Raw genomic sequence first — 19,320 nt, forward strand, 5'->3', positions numbered from 1 at the left:
GTCTGTCGGTCTATGGTCCTGTTCTGTCTGTCTGTCTGTCGGTCTATGGTCCTGTTCTGTCTGTCGGTCTATGGTCCTGTTCTGTCTGTCTGTCGGTCTATGGTCCTGTTCTGTCTGTCTGTCTGTCGGTCTATGGTCCTGTTCTGTCTGTCGGTCTACGGTCCAGTTCTGTCTGTCTGTCGGTCTATGGTCCTGTTCTGTCTGTCTGTCGGTCTATGGTCCTGTTCTGTCTGTCTGTCTATGGTCCTGTTCTGTCTGTGTGTCTGTGATTCTGGTCTGTCTTGTCTGTCTGTGGTTCTGGTCTGTCTGTCTGTCTGTCTGTGGTTTTGGTATGTCTGTCTGTCTATGGTTCTGGTCTGTCTGTCTGTGGTTTTGGTCTGTCTGTGATTCTGGTCTGTCTGTCTGGCTGTGTTTCTGTTCTGTCTGTCTGTGGTTTTGGTCTGTCTGTCTGTCTGTCTGTCTGTCTGTCTGTGGGGACGGTGCACCTGCCGTACATCACATGACAGCCTTTGGTTAGATAAGGAGAGGAATGATTTGCCCTTTCCTCTTTATCTGTGCACCAAGAGCATAGGAAGAACGATACCTTTGCGTAGTAGGCACGGCACCCGTGTCCATCACTATGGCTGGGTAGCCTCTTAATCACTATAGCTACCTCCCTAAACTGCAGTAAACATCCCCGCTGCAATAAACATTTACCATTAAACATTTCATCTCAAAAGAGCCTTGGTGCACTGCGGTGCAACTTATCTTCGCTAAGTCTCAATTTGCATTAATTATTGAATTCTTTAAGGTAGCATTATTTTCTAATTGGCAGGGGAGATGTAAAAAATTTGCAGGATTAAAAATATATGTTAATATTTGCCTTGCTTTCTTATAGAAATGCACAGCCTTTGACTATAGGATAGGATGGCAATAATGGTGCTAAGATAACAGATCATTCTGACCACAGCAATATAACATACATATTGGTAACGTCACAACATATACATAATTTTACATTGAGGCTGATACGGTAGGATGTGGGTAAACTGTTGTGTCGTGCGGTGGTTCTCGACAGACAACACGTGAGCTATGGAACAGGTAGAATTTTCGCATCGCATTCTCAGGCACCGCGGAGAAATCTACCTCCAGCCATTTAGATAGGCAAGAGCCTTCGACTGCGGTAATGCCTTAGCTCGGCTCGGTCGAGGGGCAGGGGGAACCGTTGCACACAAAACTACAGCACTGACCTGGTCGCCGCCGAGCGGCTGGTCTTTTCTTGCCACTGCAGAAACGGACTTTGCTGAAGACCCCCAAGAAATGCCGCTCGCATATGGAACGAGGGTCTTTGCTGGGGCTGGGGCGCCGTTTAGTAGTGGAGACCCGGTCACTGTTCGACTCCCTCGCCTGGCGTTTCTGTCGGATCAAGGAGCTGGCGATTGCGGCCATCTCCCTCGCGGGCGAGCCGAACCGAAACCGAGCCCAGAGTCGTTGGACAGAGGTCGAGTTGTGTGCGACTGTTTGATGGCTGTTTGGTGCAAAAAGAACCGGGTGGAAAAAAATCGAATTTACGGTCCACGGGGGTTTACTCAAATGTCATTCCGATCCACCAAGTCCAGCGCATCATCGGGCTTTAGACTGCATCCTCTTGGGGAACGATACTTCCAGGGAAAGCATCAAATGCCGTTGACTCATAAAACATATAACAATTTACGCACTGCTAAAAGCTTGGCTACAAAATGTAGGCTATTCAAAAAATATACAACAGTGGTAAATAAGTTTGTTGTCGGAGCGTGCGTGCACAAAATTGAATCTCAGGTATTCCAGTTGAATAGCGCCAACTCTGACAAGATCGACTGTCCCCTCTGTACAATCCTCATTTGCACGGAATTTCGGTAAGTGGCAAAATATCCAGCACCATAATGCATTCGAGACACCTTAAACTTCACTGTAAACAATTGTATCAACAGCTGCGTTAATGCAACACCTCAAACTTTCAATTTATTAAGCCAAATACAACGCCGAATCGAGAGGCGACAAGAGGTAGGCGGCTGTCAATTTGGCTGCCCCACTCACTCTCGAGACTCCGGGCATTTGTGCCAGCCCCTCTACCAGTTGCATACCCTCCGAGCACTGTCGGGGAAAGATAAAGGTCTGCGAGAATGCAGCAGCAACATGGTGATTGGGCTATTATGATGAAAGAAAACAAATATGCGTTTTGTTGTTAATATTGTCCGTAGGTAGGCTATAAAACGCCTGTTTTCTTATTGCCTACAAAACGATTGGTGTAGCCTAAATAATTATTTCCAATGCGTTCCGTATGGATGTGTGACGTGAATGGGCTCACCTTTCTATTTCTCTCGCTCTACGCAATCATACGTGATTGAGGTTTGGATGAGAAAAAAAGAGAGAGGGGCACGGAGAGAGAGAGATAACAGAGAGAGAGGCAGGAGGGGGAGAGGAGCAAGGGAGAGAGTGTGTGTCTGTACACGTGCATGTTCGAGAGAGAGAGGGCGAGAGAGAGTAGTGCATGCGTAAGAGAGAGACAGAGGGAGAGCGCGCATCTCCAAAATAACGGTGTGCTGTGGTCGTCCCTACACGCGGTCAACCCAAAACTGTCCACGAATTTCAGAAGCACGTCAGTACCACATGTTTTCATGGGACAATGGGACTAGAGACTTTCTTCAATTTTAAATGGAGCAGTGAATAATGTTATATCATCTAGTGCTACAGAGACAACTTGGCCCAATGATATTCCCACTATACCATCCCAATTCCATTGGCTTAATTTCTTATACAGCAGTTTATATTATATTGTTTTATACACTGCAGTATTCAAGTACATCCCTATTTAATTGGGTCTTACATTAGCTCGAAGTGTCAATGGGCACCTGATGGCTAAATGTTTTATGCAATATCACCCTATACGAATCCCAGCACACAATGCAATGCAGATACTGGTAGAAAGAAAGGCCATATTGATAAGGCAGCGACAATACAACATAAACAAATAACATATACATATGGACCACATGAAATACAGTGACTTTATGTGAATATGAATTTGGTGAAAGTCATATTTTCTGTTCCATGCGTTATTAGAGTGTCATTACATTACAAGGGTGTTATGGCACGTTATAACAAGTGTTATATCAAGTCTGCCAGTGTTAAATTGTTCTGGCAGTGGCAGGCCTTCTTAAGGAAAATGCCAACTCCTGACCTCTGTTGCATTAACTGATGAAAGTCGGGGTGTGTGTGTGTGTTTGTATATGTGTGTGTGTGTGCGATTTTCTTTCTGGTCCTGTGTACTATGTCACGTGTGTGTCCTCATGTAGGAGCACACACAGGACAGCGGCTTAGAGGGTGGGAGGGAGGAGGACGTGAGTCATACAGTACATGGAAAACCTCTTGCCTCCCTGCCACAGAGAATTGGCATGAAACATTTAGGGGCAAACTTTGTCTGGGTTTGACATCTCTTCTCCGAAACGGAATCAATGATGGAGGAAGCTACTCTCTCCCTCCTTGTCTCGACTCTACCCCCTGTCTTCTCAAGTAAGTTTCAAAGTAAGAGACAAAATTGTCAACCCAGGGGCCACTTGGGGTCCATAGTTTATAGGTCTGGGGCGGTGAAAGGGGTTTGTGTGTGTGTGTGTGTGTTTGCCATGTGCGTTAGTGCCTAAGTGTTCATGCATATTGTTAGGTGGGGGGGGGGGGGGATCCAAGCGCATATATGTCGAAATTGATATTTAATTACTACCAGAAAATATAATCAATAACAAACCTCAAATTACTTCAATTATCATTTTTACTGTTTGTCGCCCTGAATGGCACCCTATTCCCTATATAGTGCACTACTTTTGGCCAGGGCCTATAGGGCTTTGGTCAAAAGTAGTGCACTATGTAAGGATTAGGATGCCATTTGGGATGCAATCACTGTCTTTCACTCCATGTAATTATCTGATATACCATTCGGTGGAGAAGGGGTTCATGGGTATTATGGAGAATTCTTAGAAAGGGGAAGTGGCTCCCACATAATTAAATGATATAACATCTCTTATAGAATACAAATAGAATAGCTCTCTATGGTGGCTCCACTGTGGTGCCAAATAAAGACCAGGCTCAAATGGTACATATGTCATTGTCACAATAAGTTAAGCTTTTCCCTAATGGGGAACTACTTTACACAATGTGAACTGTAAATTATATTTTCATGTAAGTTCGCTCTCCTCAAGATGCCTACTGCCTCATTCCTTCTGTCCACACACAATGTCTTCTTGTGTGTGGTGCTATTTACAGTAACACAAGTAGTTGAGAAATCCCTCATCATTTGTTTGCATTTTGTGGATGTTATTGTGCTGAAATGTCAACATTATTGTGCTGAAATGTCAACATTAAACAGTCTCTATTACATTACCTAACTTGTTTTTTCTCTCTATAGTATGTATCCCTATAGCGCGGCAGGTAGCTTAGTGGGTAAGAGCGTTGTGCCAGTAACCAAAACGTCGCTGGTTCTAATCCCCGAGCCGACTAGATGAAAAAATCTGTCGATGTGCCCTTGAGCAAGGCACTTAACCCTAATTGCTCCTGTATGTCGCTCTGGATAAGAGCGTCTGCTAAAATGTAACTGTGTAGCATTGACCTTCATTATTCTATACTATCAATAACCTGAAATGTCTCCCGTCAGTGAGTGATATTCTTTTTTTTGTCAATCCTTGTTTGTTAAGGTTTTATGTTTTTCTACAACAATATTTGTGATATTGTAGACAATAATTAACATATATCATAACATATCAGTATATGTGTATGTAATGTTAGTAAATACTTTTTGTGTAGTTGTCACTGTGCAAATCCCACTGGGCACAGACGTCAGTTCAACATCTAGTTTTGATTTACATTTGGTTGAGTTGTCAACTAACATGAATTCAACGTGAAATCAAACAAATGTGTCACCATGTCATTGGATTTAGGTTAAAAGTTGGGTGGAAAAAAGAAATGCTTTTACGTTGATGACTTTTTGCAATTCCAATTAGTTTCCCACGTTGGTTCAACAACATCACATAGATTTTGGGGGTTGAAATGACCAGTTTTTGCCCAGTGAGGTACAAATTCTCCTTTATTTGTTTATCAACAAAATGAAGTAATTTTTGTCTCAACAAAGTTTAAAGGTCCAATGCAGCTGTTTTTATCTCAATATCAAATAATTTCTGGGTAACAATTATGTATCTTCCTGTGATTGTTTTCAATAAAAATGGTCAAAAAGATACAAAAATAGCTTCTTAGCAAAGATCAATTTCTCAAGCAAGGATTTTGCTAGGACTGTCTGGGAGTGGTCTGAGTGGGGAGGGGAAAACTAAAAACTAGTTGTTATTGGCAGAGAGGTTCGGAACTCTCTTTCTTATTGGTCTATTAACAAATGTATCGCCTGGTGATGTCACCAGGCAGGCCAAAACTCCATCACACCAAAACCGGTTGAAATTTCAGGCTGTCTTTTCAAACAGATCTTACACAAAAAAGGCATTATCATCATTTTCACAATTTCACAGTATTATTCCAGCTTAGTGTGGAAATATACAGTATATATAAAACACAGGAAAATGACGTTTCTTACTGCACAGCGCCTTTAAATCAGCATTCAGTCTGTTGTGGAGTGATTCTCGTTTTACTAGATATGAACTCATAATATCCCTGACAAAATTAGAATTTTAATAGATTCCCTCAAATTCTGAAAATATTGGAACATTTACAACAACGTGGCCAAAGTGATCTTGTTCACCAGCTGTGAGCCTGTCAACCCCGCGGTGCAGTGCCACAGCAGGCCACAGCGTTCCAAGAAGAGCTCTACAGATGTCCTTATATCTACCGCCATCTTGTGGACAAACCTTTGCATTGCGTCGTTGTCATGCGTCAAGTATTTTAGTGCTATCTCAATTTAGCTGTCTTGCCATTAGAGCGTACTGCTTTTGTTTGAAAATGTGACCATGTGACACAAAGGGAAGTGTGATACTGAACTGTTTCATGATATATAATAAGAAGTGCATCTTAGATTGTGTTACTTTATGTACTCTATTGGCATTCTTGTCACTATTGGTATACATATTTGCAACCCTCTCCCCCATTCCAGAAACATAATGCAGCAAGATGGAATGTCAGCTTTAGGGCCCTCAGGAAATAAAGTAAACATTTCAGGACCATGGACAGCAAATCAGCTCTTTCTGAGCACGTTTAGGTTTCAGCTAAATGGACAGCATACATACTGATAGCGTTGAACTCTATTATGTGAAAGCTGCGAGTAGATACAGGTAACTGCCAAAATAAAGGACACACTTGAGAAAATGAGGGATGCAAAGTATATTGAAAGCAGTTGCCTCCACACAGGTGTGGTTCCTGAGTTAATTAAGCAATTAACATCTCATCATACTCAGGGTCATGTATAAAAATGCCCAGATGATCAATGTGAATAATGTACTCCCTGATCATTTCCATAAAATAAAACAATTTGATCACAAAAAATGGAAAATGGGAAGTTACATTAAACCCAGTTACTACTCTGCTTTCATTTCCATGTGAGAATTACATAAAAGTGGCCACAAATATAAAGTCATGTAGCTATTAGGTTTTGAAGTGTGTATGATATTAACAGGTGTATCCACCTTTTAAAACCAGTACAATACTGTTGACAAAAACGATTCTGTAAGGGATGAAGTAGCAAAGAACCTGGGGCCAGATTTACTAAAGGTTTGCACCTGTGTAAATGTATCAACCTGTTATTTACAGAGGGGAACAGATCACAGAATGCACCGTAATTTACACTTTGCAATAAAATATTAGCATTTTAGTCCCTCTTGGAATGAATGAATGACAATTTATTTTTGTGTCAAATCGGCAGTTGGCAACCCATCCCTTACGGGATGAATTGACACATAATGATTCACAGTGATAATTCACAGTGATAATTCTTCTGGTGTTCTGTGCAGTGCACACCGCATAAAGAATGAAAAATCAATCAATACATAATAGTAAATACAGTTATCCAAGCAATAATAATAACCCTAAATTATACAATTAAAATAAACACAGATAAAGAAATACAGAAAAATGAAACGGAGGGTGTTTAAACCCGGCCTGGCACAAAGAGAATATTAAAGTGTGAGAGATATAGGCCCATACACCTACATGTGCACTTTGCTATATGTCTAGAGATAAATATTTTTTATAATTTAATTATAGGTCACCGTTTTTCTTTTATTCTTGGCTTTATCTAAAAATTCAGCAAAAGAAAATACACAATGGACTAGAAAACATTTCAGTTTCTCTTCATCGCTCAGCCACATAATGCCAGGGTAAATCTGGTGGGCTTTCTGGAATAAGGGCAAGCGCATATCGTAGTAGAAAGGGCAATAGAGGATAATATTAATTTCATTTTTTATCTCTTCGAGGTCACAATGATTACATAGTCTTTCCTCTTCCATTTCACCACAATACCGACCTGTTTCAATACGCTGATCTTATCTGTGCACATAGCGATCTCTTGCTTTTAGGTAGGTTGAACATACAGTTGAAGTCGGAAGTTCCCTGTCTTAGGTCAGTTAGGATCATCACTTTATTTTAAGAATGTGAAATGTCAGAATAATAGTAGAGAAAATTATTTATTTCAGCTTTTATTTCTTTTATCACATTCCCAGTGGGTCAGAAGTTTACATACACTCAATTAGTATTTGGTAGCATTGCCTTTAAATTGTTTAACTTGGGTCAAATGTTTCGGCTAGCCTTCCACAAGCTTCCCACAATAAGTTGGGTGAATTTTGGCCCATTCCTCCTGACAGAGATGGTGTAACTGAGTCAGGTTTGTAGGCCTCCTTGCTCGCACACGCTTTTTCAGTTCTACCCACACATTTTCTATAGGATTGAGGTCAGGGCTTTGTGATGGCCACTCCAATACCTTAACTTTGTTGTCCTTAAGCCATTTTGGCACAACTTTGGAAGTATGCTTGGGGTCATTGTCCATTTGGAAGACCCATTTGCGACCAGGCTTTAACTTCCTGACTGATGTCTTGAGATGTAGCTTCAATATATCCACATCATTTTCTTTCCACATGATGCCATCTATTTTGTGAAGTGCACCAGTCCCTCCTGCAGCAAATCACCCCCACAGCATGATGCTGACACCCCTATGCTTCACGTTTGGGATGGTGTTCTTCAGCTTGCAAGCTCTCCCCTTTTCCTCCAAACATAACGATGGTCATTATGGCCAAACAGTTCTATTTTTGTTTCATCAGACCAGAGGACATTTCTCCAAAAAGTACGATCTTTGTCCCCATGTGCAGTTGCAAACTGTAGTCTGGCTTTTTTATGGCGGTTTTGGAGCAGTGGCTCCTTCCTTGCTGAGAGGCCTTTCAGGTTATGTCGATATAGGACTCGTTTTACTGTGGAGATAGATACTTTTGTACCTGTTTCCTCCAGCATGTTCACAAGGTCCTTTGCTGTTGTTCTGGGATTGATTTGCACTTTTCGCACCAAAGTACGTTCATCTTTAGGAGACAGAACGCGTCTCCTTCCTGAGCGGTATGACGGCTGCGTCGTCCCATGATGTTTATACTTGTGTACTATTGTTGTACAGATTAACGTGGTACCTTCAGGCGTTTGGAAATTGCTCCCAAGGATGAACCAGACTTGTGGAGGTCTACAATTTTTTTTCTGAGTTCTTGGCTGATTTCTTTTGATTTTCCCATGATGTCAAGCAAAGAGGCAGTGAGTTTGAAGGTAGGCCTTGAAATACATCCACAGGTACACCTCCAATTGACTCAAATGATGTCAATTAGCCTATCAGCAGCTTCTAAAGCCATGACATCATTTTCTGGAATTTTCCAAGCTGTTTAAAGGCACAGTCAACTTAGTGTATGTAAACTTCTGACCCACTGGAATTGTAATACAGTGAATTATAAGTTAAATAATCTGTCTATAAACAATTGTTGGAAAAATTACTTGTGTCATGCAAAGTAGATGTCCTAACCGACATAACAAAACTATAGCTTTGTTAACAAGACATTTGTGGAGTGGTTGAAAAACGAGTTTTAATGACTCCAACCTAAGTTATGTAAACCTCCAACTTCAACTGTATATCTCGCACACACAAATGCACTCGAAGACCTTTCCTGCAGTCAAATGACCTAGTGGCCTCATAGGTGGAATGTTAATAATATTTTTTCTATTTTAATAAATATTAAACATTATTTTCAAAAAACAGCTGAAAATACAGTGTTTCTACAGTGAGGGAAAAAAAGTATTTGATCCCCTGCTGATTTTGTACGTTTGCCCACTGACAAAGAAATTATCAGTCTATAATTTTAATGGTAGGTTTATTTGAACAGTGAGAGACAGAATAACAACAGAAAAACGCATGTCAAAAATGTTATAAATTGATTTGCATTTTTTAAATGAGGGAAATAAGTATTTGACCCCCTCTCAATCAGAAAGATTTCTGGCTCCCAGGTGTCTTTTATACAGGTAATGAGCTGAGATTAGGAGCACACTCTTAAAGGGAGTGCTCCTAATCTCAGCTTGTTACCTGTATAAAAGAAACCTGTCCACAGAAGCAATCAATCAATCAGTTTCCAAACTCTCCACCATGGCCAAGACCAAAGAGCTCTCCAAGGATGTCAGGGACAAGATTGTAGACCTACACAAGGCTGGAATGGGCTACAAGACCATCGCCAAGTAGCTTGGTGAGAAGGTGACAACAGTTGGTGCGATTATTCGCAAATGGAAGAAACACAAAATAACTGTCAATCTCCCTCGGCTTGGGGCTCCATGCAAGATCTCACCTCATGGAGTTGCAATGATTATGAGAACGGTGAGGAATCAGCCCAGAATTACACGGGAGGATCTTGTCAATAATCTCAAAGCAGCTGGGACCATAGTCACCAAGAAAACAATTGGTAACACACTACGCCATGAAGGACTGAAATCCTGCAGCGCCCACAAGGTCCCCCTGCTCAAGAAAGCACATATACATGCCCGTCTGAAGTTTGCCAATGAACATCTGAATGATTCAGAGGATCATAAGGGGACAGGACAACTTCACCGCATCAAAGGGACGATGGACGGGGCCATGTACCATCAAATCTTGGGTGAGAACGTCCTTCCCTCAGCCAGGGCATTGTAAATGGGTCGTGGATGGGAATTTCAGCATGACAATGACCCAAAACACACGGCCAAGGCAACAAAGGAGTGGCTCAAGAAGAAGCACATTAAGGTCCTGGAGTGGCCTAGCCAGTCTCCAGACCTTAATCCCATAGGAAATCTGTGGAGGGAGCTGAAGGTTCGAGTTGCCAAACGTCAGCCTCGAAACCTTAATGACTTGGAGAAGATCTGCAAAGAGGAGTGAGACAAAATCCCTCCTGAGATGTGTGCAAACCTGGTGGCCAACTACAAGAAACGTCTGACCTCTGTGATTGCCAACAAGGGTTTTGCCACCAAGTAGTAAGTCATGTTTTGCAGAGGGGTCAAATACTTATTTCCCTCATTAAAATGCAAATCGATTTATAACATTTTTGACATGCGTTTTTCTGGATATTTTTGTTGTTATTCTGTCTCTCACTGTTCAAATGAACCTACCATTAAAATTATAGACTGATCATTTCTTTGTCAGTGGACAAACATACAAAATCAGCAGGGGATCAAATACTTTTTTCCCTCACTGTATGTCAAACGGTTTTGTTATATTTCAGTCTTCTGTGAAGTGTAATATTGGGGTGCAAACTCAAAATTGAATACATTTCAACTCTATATCTGACATGGTACAGGTGTCTTGTTTTTCTTAAGCCGATAACCATGTCTGTGAGGTGTATACTTTGGTTTCAAAGTAGATTTGTTTAAGACTACCAAGAAACACTCTGTGTGACCCTGATTTAGCCTACTGCAGTAAAAGGTTAATCAAACAAAAGGTTCTCAATTTGGGTTTATGATTAATCTCCTCCACCCATTTCTTTTCATACTGCATCGTCAGTTGTTTTTTAATAGCGTGCAACAAAAAAAACATGTCAAATTTGCATTTTCACATGTGAAATTGCATTTTCACATTTGAAATCACAGTTTTCACATGTTGAGCTTAAATTTCACATGTGAAAGCATATTTTCTAATGTTTTAAATTCAGAGTTCATATGATAACACCACCTTTTCACATGTGAGGAGAATAACATGCTTTCACCTCACATGTGAATTGCAGTTTCACATGTGAAATTTGTGGTTTCACGTTAACTTTCACATGTGAATATTGGATATGCAGTTTTACATGTGAAAAAAACATACACATTTTAAAATCTCACTTTCACATGTGGAATTGCAAGTTCATATATGAAAAACAATCACGTGAAAATCTAATTTGCCGTTTCACATGTAAGAAAACTCCAACTGTAAAAATCTCACTTTGTGGGGTAGAAATAATGTTATTCTCCTCCCATGTGAAAAGATGGTGTTAACATATTACAGTAGCAATGTCTCCATCGGTGGAATTAGGGTCACCACATCTAAAAGGCCCAAATGTGGGACAAGGGAACGATTTTGTGGGACATTTGCAGAACAGAATAATATTTTTTGGGGGGCAGGTTAATGGATCCCATTCAAATGGCGACATAGTTCTGCTGCATGATGGTCACTGCCTGTTAAAGGGGCAATCCTTAGTTGCTACATCAATTTTCGGACTTTAATGAAATTAATTATACTGTATGTACCCATTGATTCTTGAAGAATATAACGTATAAATGCCTCATGAGCTTATTTCAACTGTCGTACCCCGTCAGAACCCAAAATATAAGCTTGTTTTACTCCAATGTTTGTAAACAAAGTAAATGTAAACAACCATAGTTTAGCCTAAAAACATGGTTAAGGGCTTTATTCAATCCGTAGCACTGAAGATCCGCAATACTTCGGCGATACAGATTGAATCCAGCCCTAAAACTATAATTTTGATATCATGGATGGTCAGTCCTTGCATCTATGGATTTGAGAGTGGTTGCATTTCTCCAGCCCCATCCCCCAGCTTTTAACTTAAACTGTGGCGGGGAGTAATAGTATAATTGAGTAGTAGTGTTATTATATGGTGCAATCCCTTATCTGATTTGTGAATATTTCTTTAAAACACGTGATATTTTCATGTCTTTTTTTTGTAAGGGTCCCTACATTTGGTTTTCGTACAAATGTTCACAGTCAGACTGTTGGAAAAGGTCAGACATTTTGATTGCCCAGGCTCCCCCTATGGAGAGATCCCATTGAAAAACTTTGCTGGCTATTCTGGCAATTGGCATATCCAACAGTCTATTCCAAAGTCTTACCATGCACGCCTTCCATCTCACCTCACAGGGTTCCCAGCCCATGTCCCCAGTTATTGCCAATATAGGCACAAACTTGTGGACACCTAAAAGAATAACGTCCTGCTCTGTTATGGACAGGACACACGCATGTCTGATACAGTTTGGCATAACCAATATCTGTGAGAGTTTTTTTATTTCTTATAACTCCCCCAAGATCTCTACTTGCTGAGCTGCCATATAGAAAGGTAATATATTCATCCAAGACCCACATATTTATAATTGCTAGTAAACTGAATAATTTCTTCAGCAAAACAAAACTGAAAAACTCTTCTCTTAGTACCAGTTTTTTTCTGATTGACCACCAACTGACTGCACATAATAACAAACATGGAAACAAAAACAGGTGCAAACTTTGCACAGGTGAAACCACTTAGCAAGACAGGCACTTGGTTTTAACAAATTGGAGAACCATACACTTACTGAACTGTTTACCTACTTCATTGTAAATTGAAATGATGGTTCCTGGGACTACTATAGATATTTCATTGACATAAATGGCTATTTGCATTATACACATCCTACAGATTGCCCCTTGTATCTATTGAATTAGCCTGGTCCCAGATCTGTTTGTGATATCATGTCGACTCCTTGTCATGCCAAATGACAATGAGTGGAAAGGAGTGGCATGACGGCACAAACAGATCTGGGACCAGGCTAGGAATGGACCCTCCCCTAACACTCTCAAACAGAAGTGGTGAAACAATGACAGAACAATGTTCTCGGTAGTGGGGACAAAGCTAACCCCAAGAATAATCTGCATTGCATACTGTCAGAAACCTGCAATAGTAGACTAGTTCTAGTAAACCTAGTTTAGACTGCAAAACCTCAGTCATGCACCATTGTTTAATCAAAATCAACTTAGCTAGTTTATTCGTTGTTTCCAAGTTGCTTCAGTAAGATTTCCAAGTTGCTGCAGATACCATTTCCTGTCACGTGGAAGAATGTAAAATGCTCATTGTGAAACTTAAAACGAAGTAAGAATATGGGACAGTGTAACTTCCAAGACATCTGTATAAGGCACCGTTTCACCATTAAGCTTTAGCATAACTCATCTTGTCTGAAAATGACAGGGATGACTTTAGTCCATATACTGCTTTCCCTATAGGGGCCTATCTGTCTCAAACCAATCACATGACAATCAACATGAAATGCTGAATTAGCTTTGGAGGAGGTTGTTGTAGTTCACTTGAACTTCTTAAAGGGTATCGTCACTATTTAAGACATTAAGTCCTTTTTACCACTCATCTGTGATGTCTTAAATTGACACTACGATACTATGCCAATAGTCATAGTCATATGCTGTTTAAGACATGATTTGACTCTTGTTGTATAAGTATAATTACAAGTCTAATAAGTTCACTTGAACTTCTTAAAAATTGCTGTATAGAACAGTCAGTGACAGTGCTTCTCTATCCAGGAGATCACAGTCTGCATACTGCTTTTGGTCCAACTACCCCCCGAGGAATCAACTGTGCTTAATGGAGTTTCTAATTGTCTCTGCCCTGAATTTGAGAAGCGTTAGAACTGAAACGACTTGAGGTCCTATGTGACGAGAGGAGAATGAAGTGTGATGGGATGGTGTTGCCTTTGTTTCAATTTAACGTCAACTTCATTTGATCAGATCATGATGAGGAATATTAATAGTGTTTAGTGTCATTGAAGAAGGATGTGAGTTGGATCGTTGCAGAGAGCAGCGTTGCAGTGTGTTGAGGGGACTGCAGGACTTGACAGGGGTCTCAAGCCTAACTGAGTGAACTGATACTGGCATCTTTCACTAACAAAGACTATGAATATGTACGCTTTCCATGGTGCTGAAACATAAATATTGAGTGAAAAAGTAAAAGCAGGGGAATATACTCCCAAAATAACTGAGTTCAAGACTGTCACTATGTATGCTGTCCATGGTGTTGAAACGCAAACACACATAGAAAGATATGAGTCGTTGTCTATGGTGCTTAAACCTAAACGTGTTGAAAGCTCTGGGTTGCTGTCTAGGGTGATGAAATGCATTATATATTTGCTGAGGGGCATAAAACTGACATTCCGGGCCGCATAAGTTTAAGACGTGAACCCGTTTTGTCGCCTTTGGCTGTCCGGCTGGCCTGCTTAATATGCAGTGCTGTAAATGACTCATTCTTAAAATAGCATTTCCTAATAGCTCTATAAATGCCGGGTATCTCACATAAAGCCGCTGAACAAAACCACATATCTGAGGTGTGTTAGATTGTTTTAGGACTTGGAACACAAATACTTGGGTCTTTCTATGGTAGTGCGGGGATGACGAGTCTCGCGCACTGCCGTCACTGCGCCGCGCTTCGGCGGGCGAGAGGCAAAACTCGGGACAGAGGCAAGTGCGAGGGGAGCCTGTTCTAATGCAGATTCGGAAGATGTTACTCACACACTCGGATGGCCAATGAAATCGTTTCACCCCTCTTTTTCATCATCGGCCAAGAGAGAAAGCATGCAAGGGTAGAGGCTATGTCTCACCGGCGGTGATTGTGGTCGGCTTCGATCGTTCTCCACAGAAACACTGCAGCATATGCGCTCCTTTCTGAAGGAATGGCCTCAGAATCCTCATTGATTTGGGTTGGTGGGAGCCTTCCTCAATCCAAGCAATCCGGACACGCTATCACAACACTGGGTGAGGTAGCATAGCTTATAGCCACCTCGATTTAGAGTAGCCGCTCTCTAGGTTCACAAGCCTCAAAACGCCGGAAGGGCACCGTCTCCAGGACAAATTACGCTAAAATGAGGCATAGTGAGTGGTTTTTTCCTCTTCTATTCTCGTTCACTAACGGTCATTCACAACACTCTGTCTTCCAAGGCTAGGCTACGCAAGGACGTTAGAATGTGCTCCTAATTTGTACAGCTCCTGTCTCCGCGTCTTTACTAGCGGACGTAATATGAGGGAGGGGGAGAGAGAGAGACAGAGACAGAGAGAGAGAGAGAGAGAGAGAGAGAGAGAGAGAGAGAGAGAGAGAGAGAGAGTCCTAGTGCACTCTGAGCTCTGCATCAACTATTAGTTTACTGTACATAGACATAGCAGTGGTCACTGTCTGGTGATGACGTAGGCAACCTAGACATCTGAGTAGTAAGACTATTTTTGGCCAGGACTGATTTTGTATCATTTCTTGCAGTACCAATAGGTACCAGTACCAATTCTGTTGAGCTCTCCAATCTTAGGTGAAATAAAACAGACATAAAGGTTCTGTGACTTATGAATATCTTAATGATAAGTGATATAATAATATGATTATGACATATTCATATAAAATATCCTTGTCTCTTGAAGGATGTACCCCCAACACGCGCTTAATTGAAGTAGCAACATGTCACTGACATGTTTTTAATTAACCACAAACAAATTGCATAAACATTAGGGGAAATCATGTATGAAACAGAGCATGCAATTTGTTGTTGATGTAAATTTCCTCACATAGTTGATTATGAAAATAAAATAATTGAGAAACAACAGATGATTTCTAACCACAACTTGACATTTTGCACTTTGCACTTTGACCCTTCCATATTCAGAGTGTGCAAAGTTATCTACATATGCAAATGAGTCACCTCCAACCAGTCTTATAGCCAATAGGGTGTGCCAGCATACCTATCAGCCAGTAAATGCTGGCTGTGGAAATGCTTAGCAAATGTACTCCCTCAGATAGGTTAAGAGATAAGCCACATAAAAAATGTATATAGTAAATAGATAGTGAATCATTGACAAAGGGGGCTTCAGTCCACTCCTGATAAGTGCTAGTGGGACTCTCCTGCGAGGCTGTATGGTGATTATACAGAAGTGATGCAAATTGCAGTCCCACCCCTAAAAAACTATTTTAAACAAAAGTTAAGTCTCCAAACCTAGGACATTTATTTACATCATGATATGTTCTAATTCAATCCAAGGCATTTATATATTACAAAGTAATTGTTTATACACATATTTGTATTGAGAAGTGGCTATCCCAAACCCTGACCCTGACTTCATGTTTGAAAATAAAGAGAATCATGATTATTGTAATTTTTTAAACACTATTGTTTCTCCAAAAGATGCTGTCCCACCTTTGATGTCACTACCGAAACACACATTGAAAGACTGTAGAATGTATATGCCTTAAGCCACACCCCTACATGTATGTGCCTTAAGCCACACCCCCTGTGTAGCCTACTTGGAGTAGTCTACACAGTGAAAGCATGCGTAATTGTACATAATTTAATATGCCATTTAGCAGACGCTTTTATCCAAAGCGACTTACAGTCATGCGTGCATACATTTTTACGTAAGGGTGGTCCCGGGGATCGAACCCACTACCCTGGCGTTACAAGCGCCATGCTCTACCAATAGAGCTACAGAGCTACAATATTTGTGTTTTTTGTGTTTTTTGTTTTTACATATAGCCTACAGTAACATAAACTAATGAAAATGCTATTGTGTTATTTGAAATACAATAAACATTATTCTAATATTACCCAAGGCCTTCATAAACACAACCCAATTATTATTTTTTGCGATAGCATATATGAAATGTATTGATCTACTTGGATTTTTAAAAGACAGACTAACTTTATGTTTTGTCTGCTTGGACTCAAGAGATAAGTATGGTTGCATTAATCTTTTTGCAGACAGTTATGTTCTTTCGATGAATGTATTTGCAATTTTGACGGTATAATATAGCTTTGATTAATGTATTTATGTTTTGAGAAGGCAACTACAATCTGAAAACGCATTTACTGTTTTGCAAAATTCCACAGAGTTCTGTGTCTTTTGGACTCTGTTTGAAAATCGACAACATTGTTCCAAAAAATGCTTGTACGCTATTGAGAAAAACTGTACTGTCACCGGTTCAGCACAGAGCCTTTTAGTTTCCGGTAAAACCATAGTGTGCTTTCTCACAGCGTGGGAAGAGTTTAATTTCGCTTTAACCCTGGAAACTAACAGCCAAAAGAATGAGGTAACTAAAAATGACCCAAGACCAGGTGTGACAATTAATCAAATGGCCACCCGGACTATTTGCAATGACCCCCCTCCCCCCCTTGTTTTTACACTGCTGCTACTCGCTGTTTATTATCTATGCATAGTCACTTTACCCTTACCTGCATGTACAAATTACCTCGACTAACCTGTACCCCCGCACATTGACTCGGTACCGGTACCCCATGCATATAGCCTCGTTATTGTTATTTTATTGTGTTACTTTTTTATATTTAATTTTATACTTTAGTTTATTTAGTAAATATTTCCTTAACTCTATTTTCTTAAAACTGCATTGTTGGTTAAGGGCTTGTAAGTAAGCATTTCACGGTAAGTTGTGTTGTATTCAGCGCATGTGACAAATAACATTTGATTTGATTTGATTGGATTATGACCCTAGAACAAAACAGTGCATACATCACGCCATTTTGTTAACAGACAAATGTTTCCAAACATTAATTAATTTCATTATGTATGTTTCGCTAGACAGTACTCACATTAAAAAGTCATGATAAAGCAATGTAAGGACACTGTAGTGTCTATTATTGCTCAACGTTGCTTAACACAATAATCGCAATACATCACATTTTACAGTAGAGGGCGCTGCATAATTACATTTCCATGGAGAGTGAGCTGAGACGAGAATATGAGATTTGAACATGGAGGGGGGAGGTAGACAAGGATGATGGGAAAGGGAGAGGTAGAGAAAGTTGCATAGTTCAAGACATCAACAAAGTTCGATCAAGGGTCCCTGCCAAGATTTATGCCATCATTCATTGGTAGGTGCCGAAAGTCAATATTTCGTGAGTGGTTGTGCAATGAGGCTGTAGTCGATGTGTTCAGAGGGTCCCTGGTTCGAGCCCAGGTTAGTGTAAGGAGAGGGACGGAAGCAAAACTGTTACACTAACAAGCTGGAACAAGAACATGTGTTGAACAATACTACACAGTAATGGTATCCAAGCTCAGAGACACATTGAGAACAGGGACTGGTAGAACTGTAGTCATGCTTATGAGTTTGTGTGCATTTGCTATTTGGATAGCCCTGAAGCAGACATAAACCAAATGTGGGCTTTGATTGAATTAGGAATTTGTATAAGAGGGTTTATGGATGAGTGGGGGCTTGGTGGGGGGTAGAGAGACAATAGAGAGCAGAAGGAGGGAGAGTGGGAGGGAGTCACTGAAGGGAGGAGCGGGTTAAGACAAAAGGAAGAGGGGAAGACAAAGCAGGAGACGATGGAGGGAAAGAGGGAGCAGGAGGGGGAGGCAGTTGGCAGTGGTAGAGAGAAAGAAAGAGAGACAGGATGATATACATAGAGAGGAAAGGAAAGAGATTGATTATGCGGGATGGGGTCGATCCGGTTTATTTTATAGTTCTATTTCTGGAATTCACTTCATAATGAAATTGAGTGGTAGAAATTGATACTTTTAAGTACTTACTTTAAATGTTTTAACACATTGAATGATTAAACACAATTGGTAACATGCCAAATGACATGTAGAGGTGCTTGTTTTAATGAAGCCGAAATAAACAAGAGTAATTACAAGGTAATTATAAAGGCAATTTCCCATTTTAAGAAGTAATATGTTTCAAGACCCTAGACAGCAACAGTTCTTTCAGGGGAAGTTTGTTGCAGCATTTTTTCTGCATAGAAAAGTATTGTAAAGTCTTTTTTACTTTCCAAACACACAAACCAATTTTTTTTTGTTTAAAGGCAAATTTCACCCTGGCTCTGCCACGGCATATATACATCACTATATTAACAATATTACGTTTTTGTCATAAACATCAACATTATCCAATTCACAAACTAGAACAAGCTTATTTTAATTTCACTGGTAGAATCTGGACGTTTCGACATCCTGTTTATTTGTCTGCTCATAGCGAACCACAAAGTCCAGCATTCATAGCGAATGCAGATACTGCCCCGCTTGGTAGATTGGGTGTGCCCACAAACTTAGATCATTATTTACTTCGAACAACCAACACACAGTAATCTCAG

The 19,320-nt window shown here is 40.5% G+C and overlaps 1 protein-coding gene across 2 annotated transcripts in view; it reads right to left on the reverse strand.

The window, feature by feature from the left end:
• The window catches only part of LOC121534940 (fibroblast growth factor 12), a 62,441-nt gene extending 47,217 nt beyond the window's left edge, over positions 1-15,224 (reverse strand). The window contains exon 1 of one of the 2 annotated variants that reach the window (XM_041841573.2): positions 14,836-15,224. In XM_041841573.2, coding sequence (XP_041697507.1) covers positions 14,836-14,926 — 91 coding nt within the window. In that variant the 5' untranslated portion in view covers positions 14,927-15,224. Of the gene's footprint in view, positions 1-1,229; positions 2,379-14,835 lie in introns of those variants that run through there. The other variant, XM_041841572.2, reaches the window with a different exon arrangement.
• Positions 15,225-19,320: the final 4,096 nt, after the last annotated feature.

Source organism: Coregonus clupeaformis, chromosome 21 (genome assembly GCF_020615455.1).
Source record: "Coregonus clupeaformis isolate EN_2021a chromosome 21, ASM2061545v1, whole genome shotgun sequence".
Classification (NCBI taxonomy): domain Eukaryota; kingdom Metazoa; phylum Chordata; class Actinopteri; order Salmoniformes; family Salmonidae; genus Coregonus; species Coregonus clupeaformis.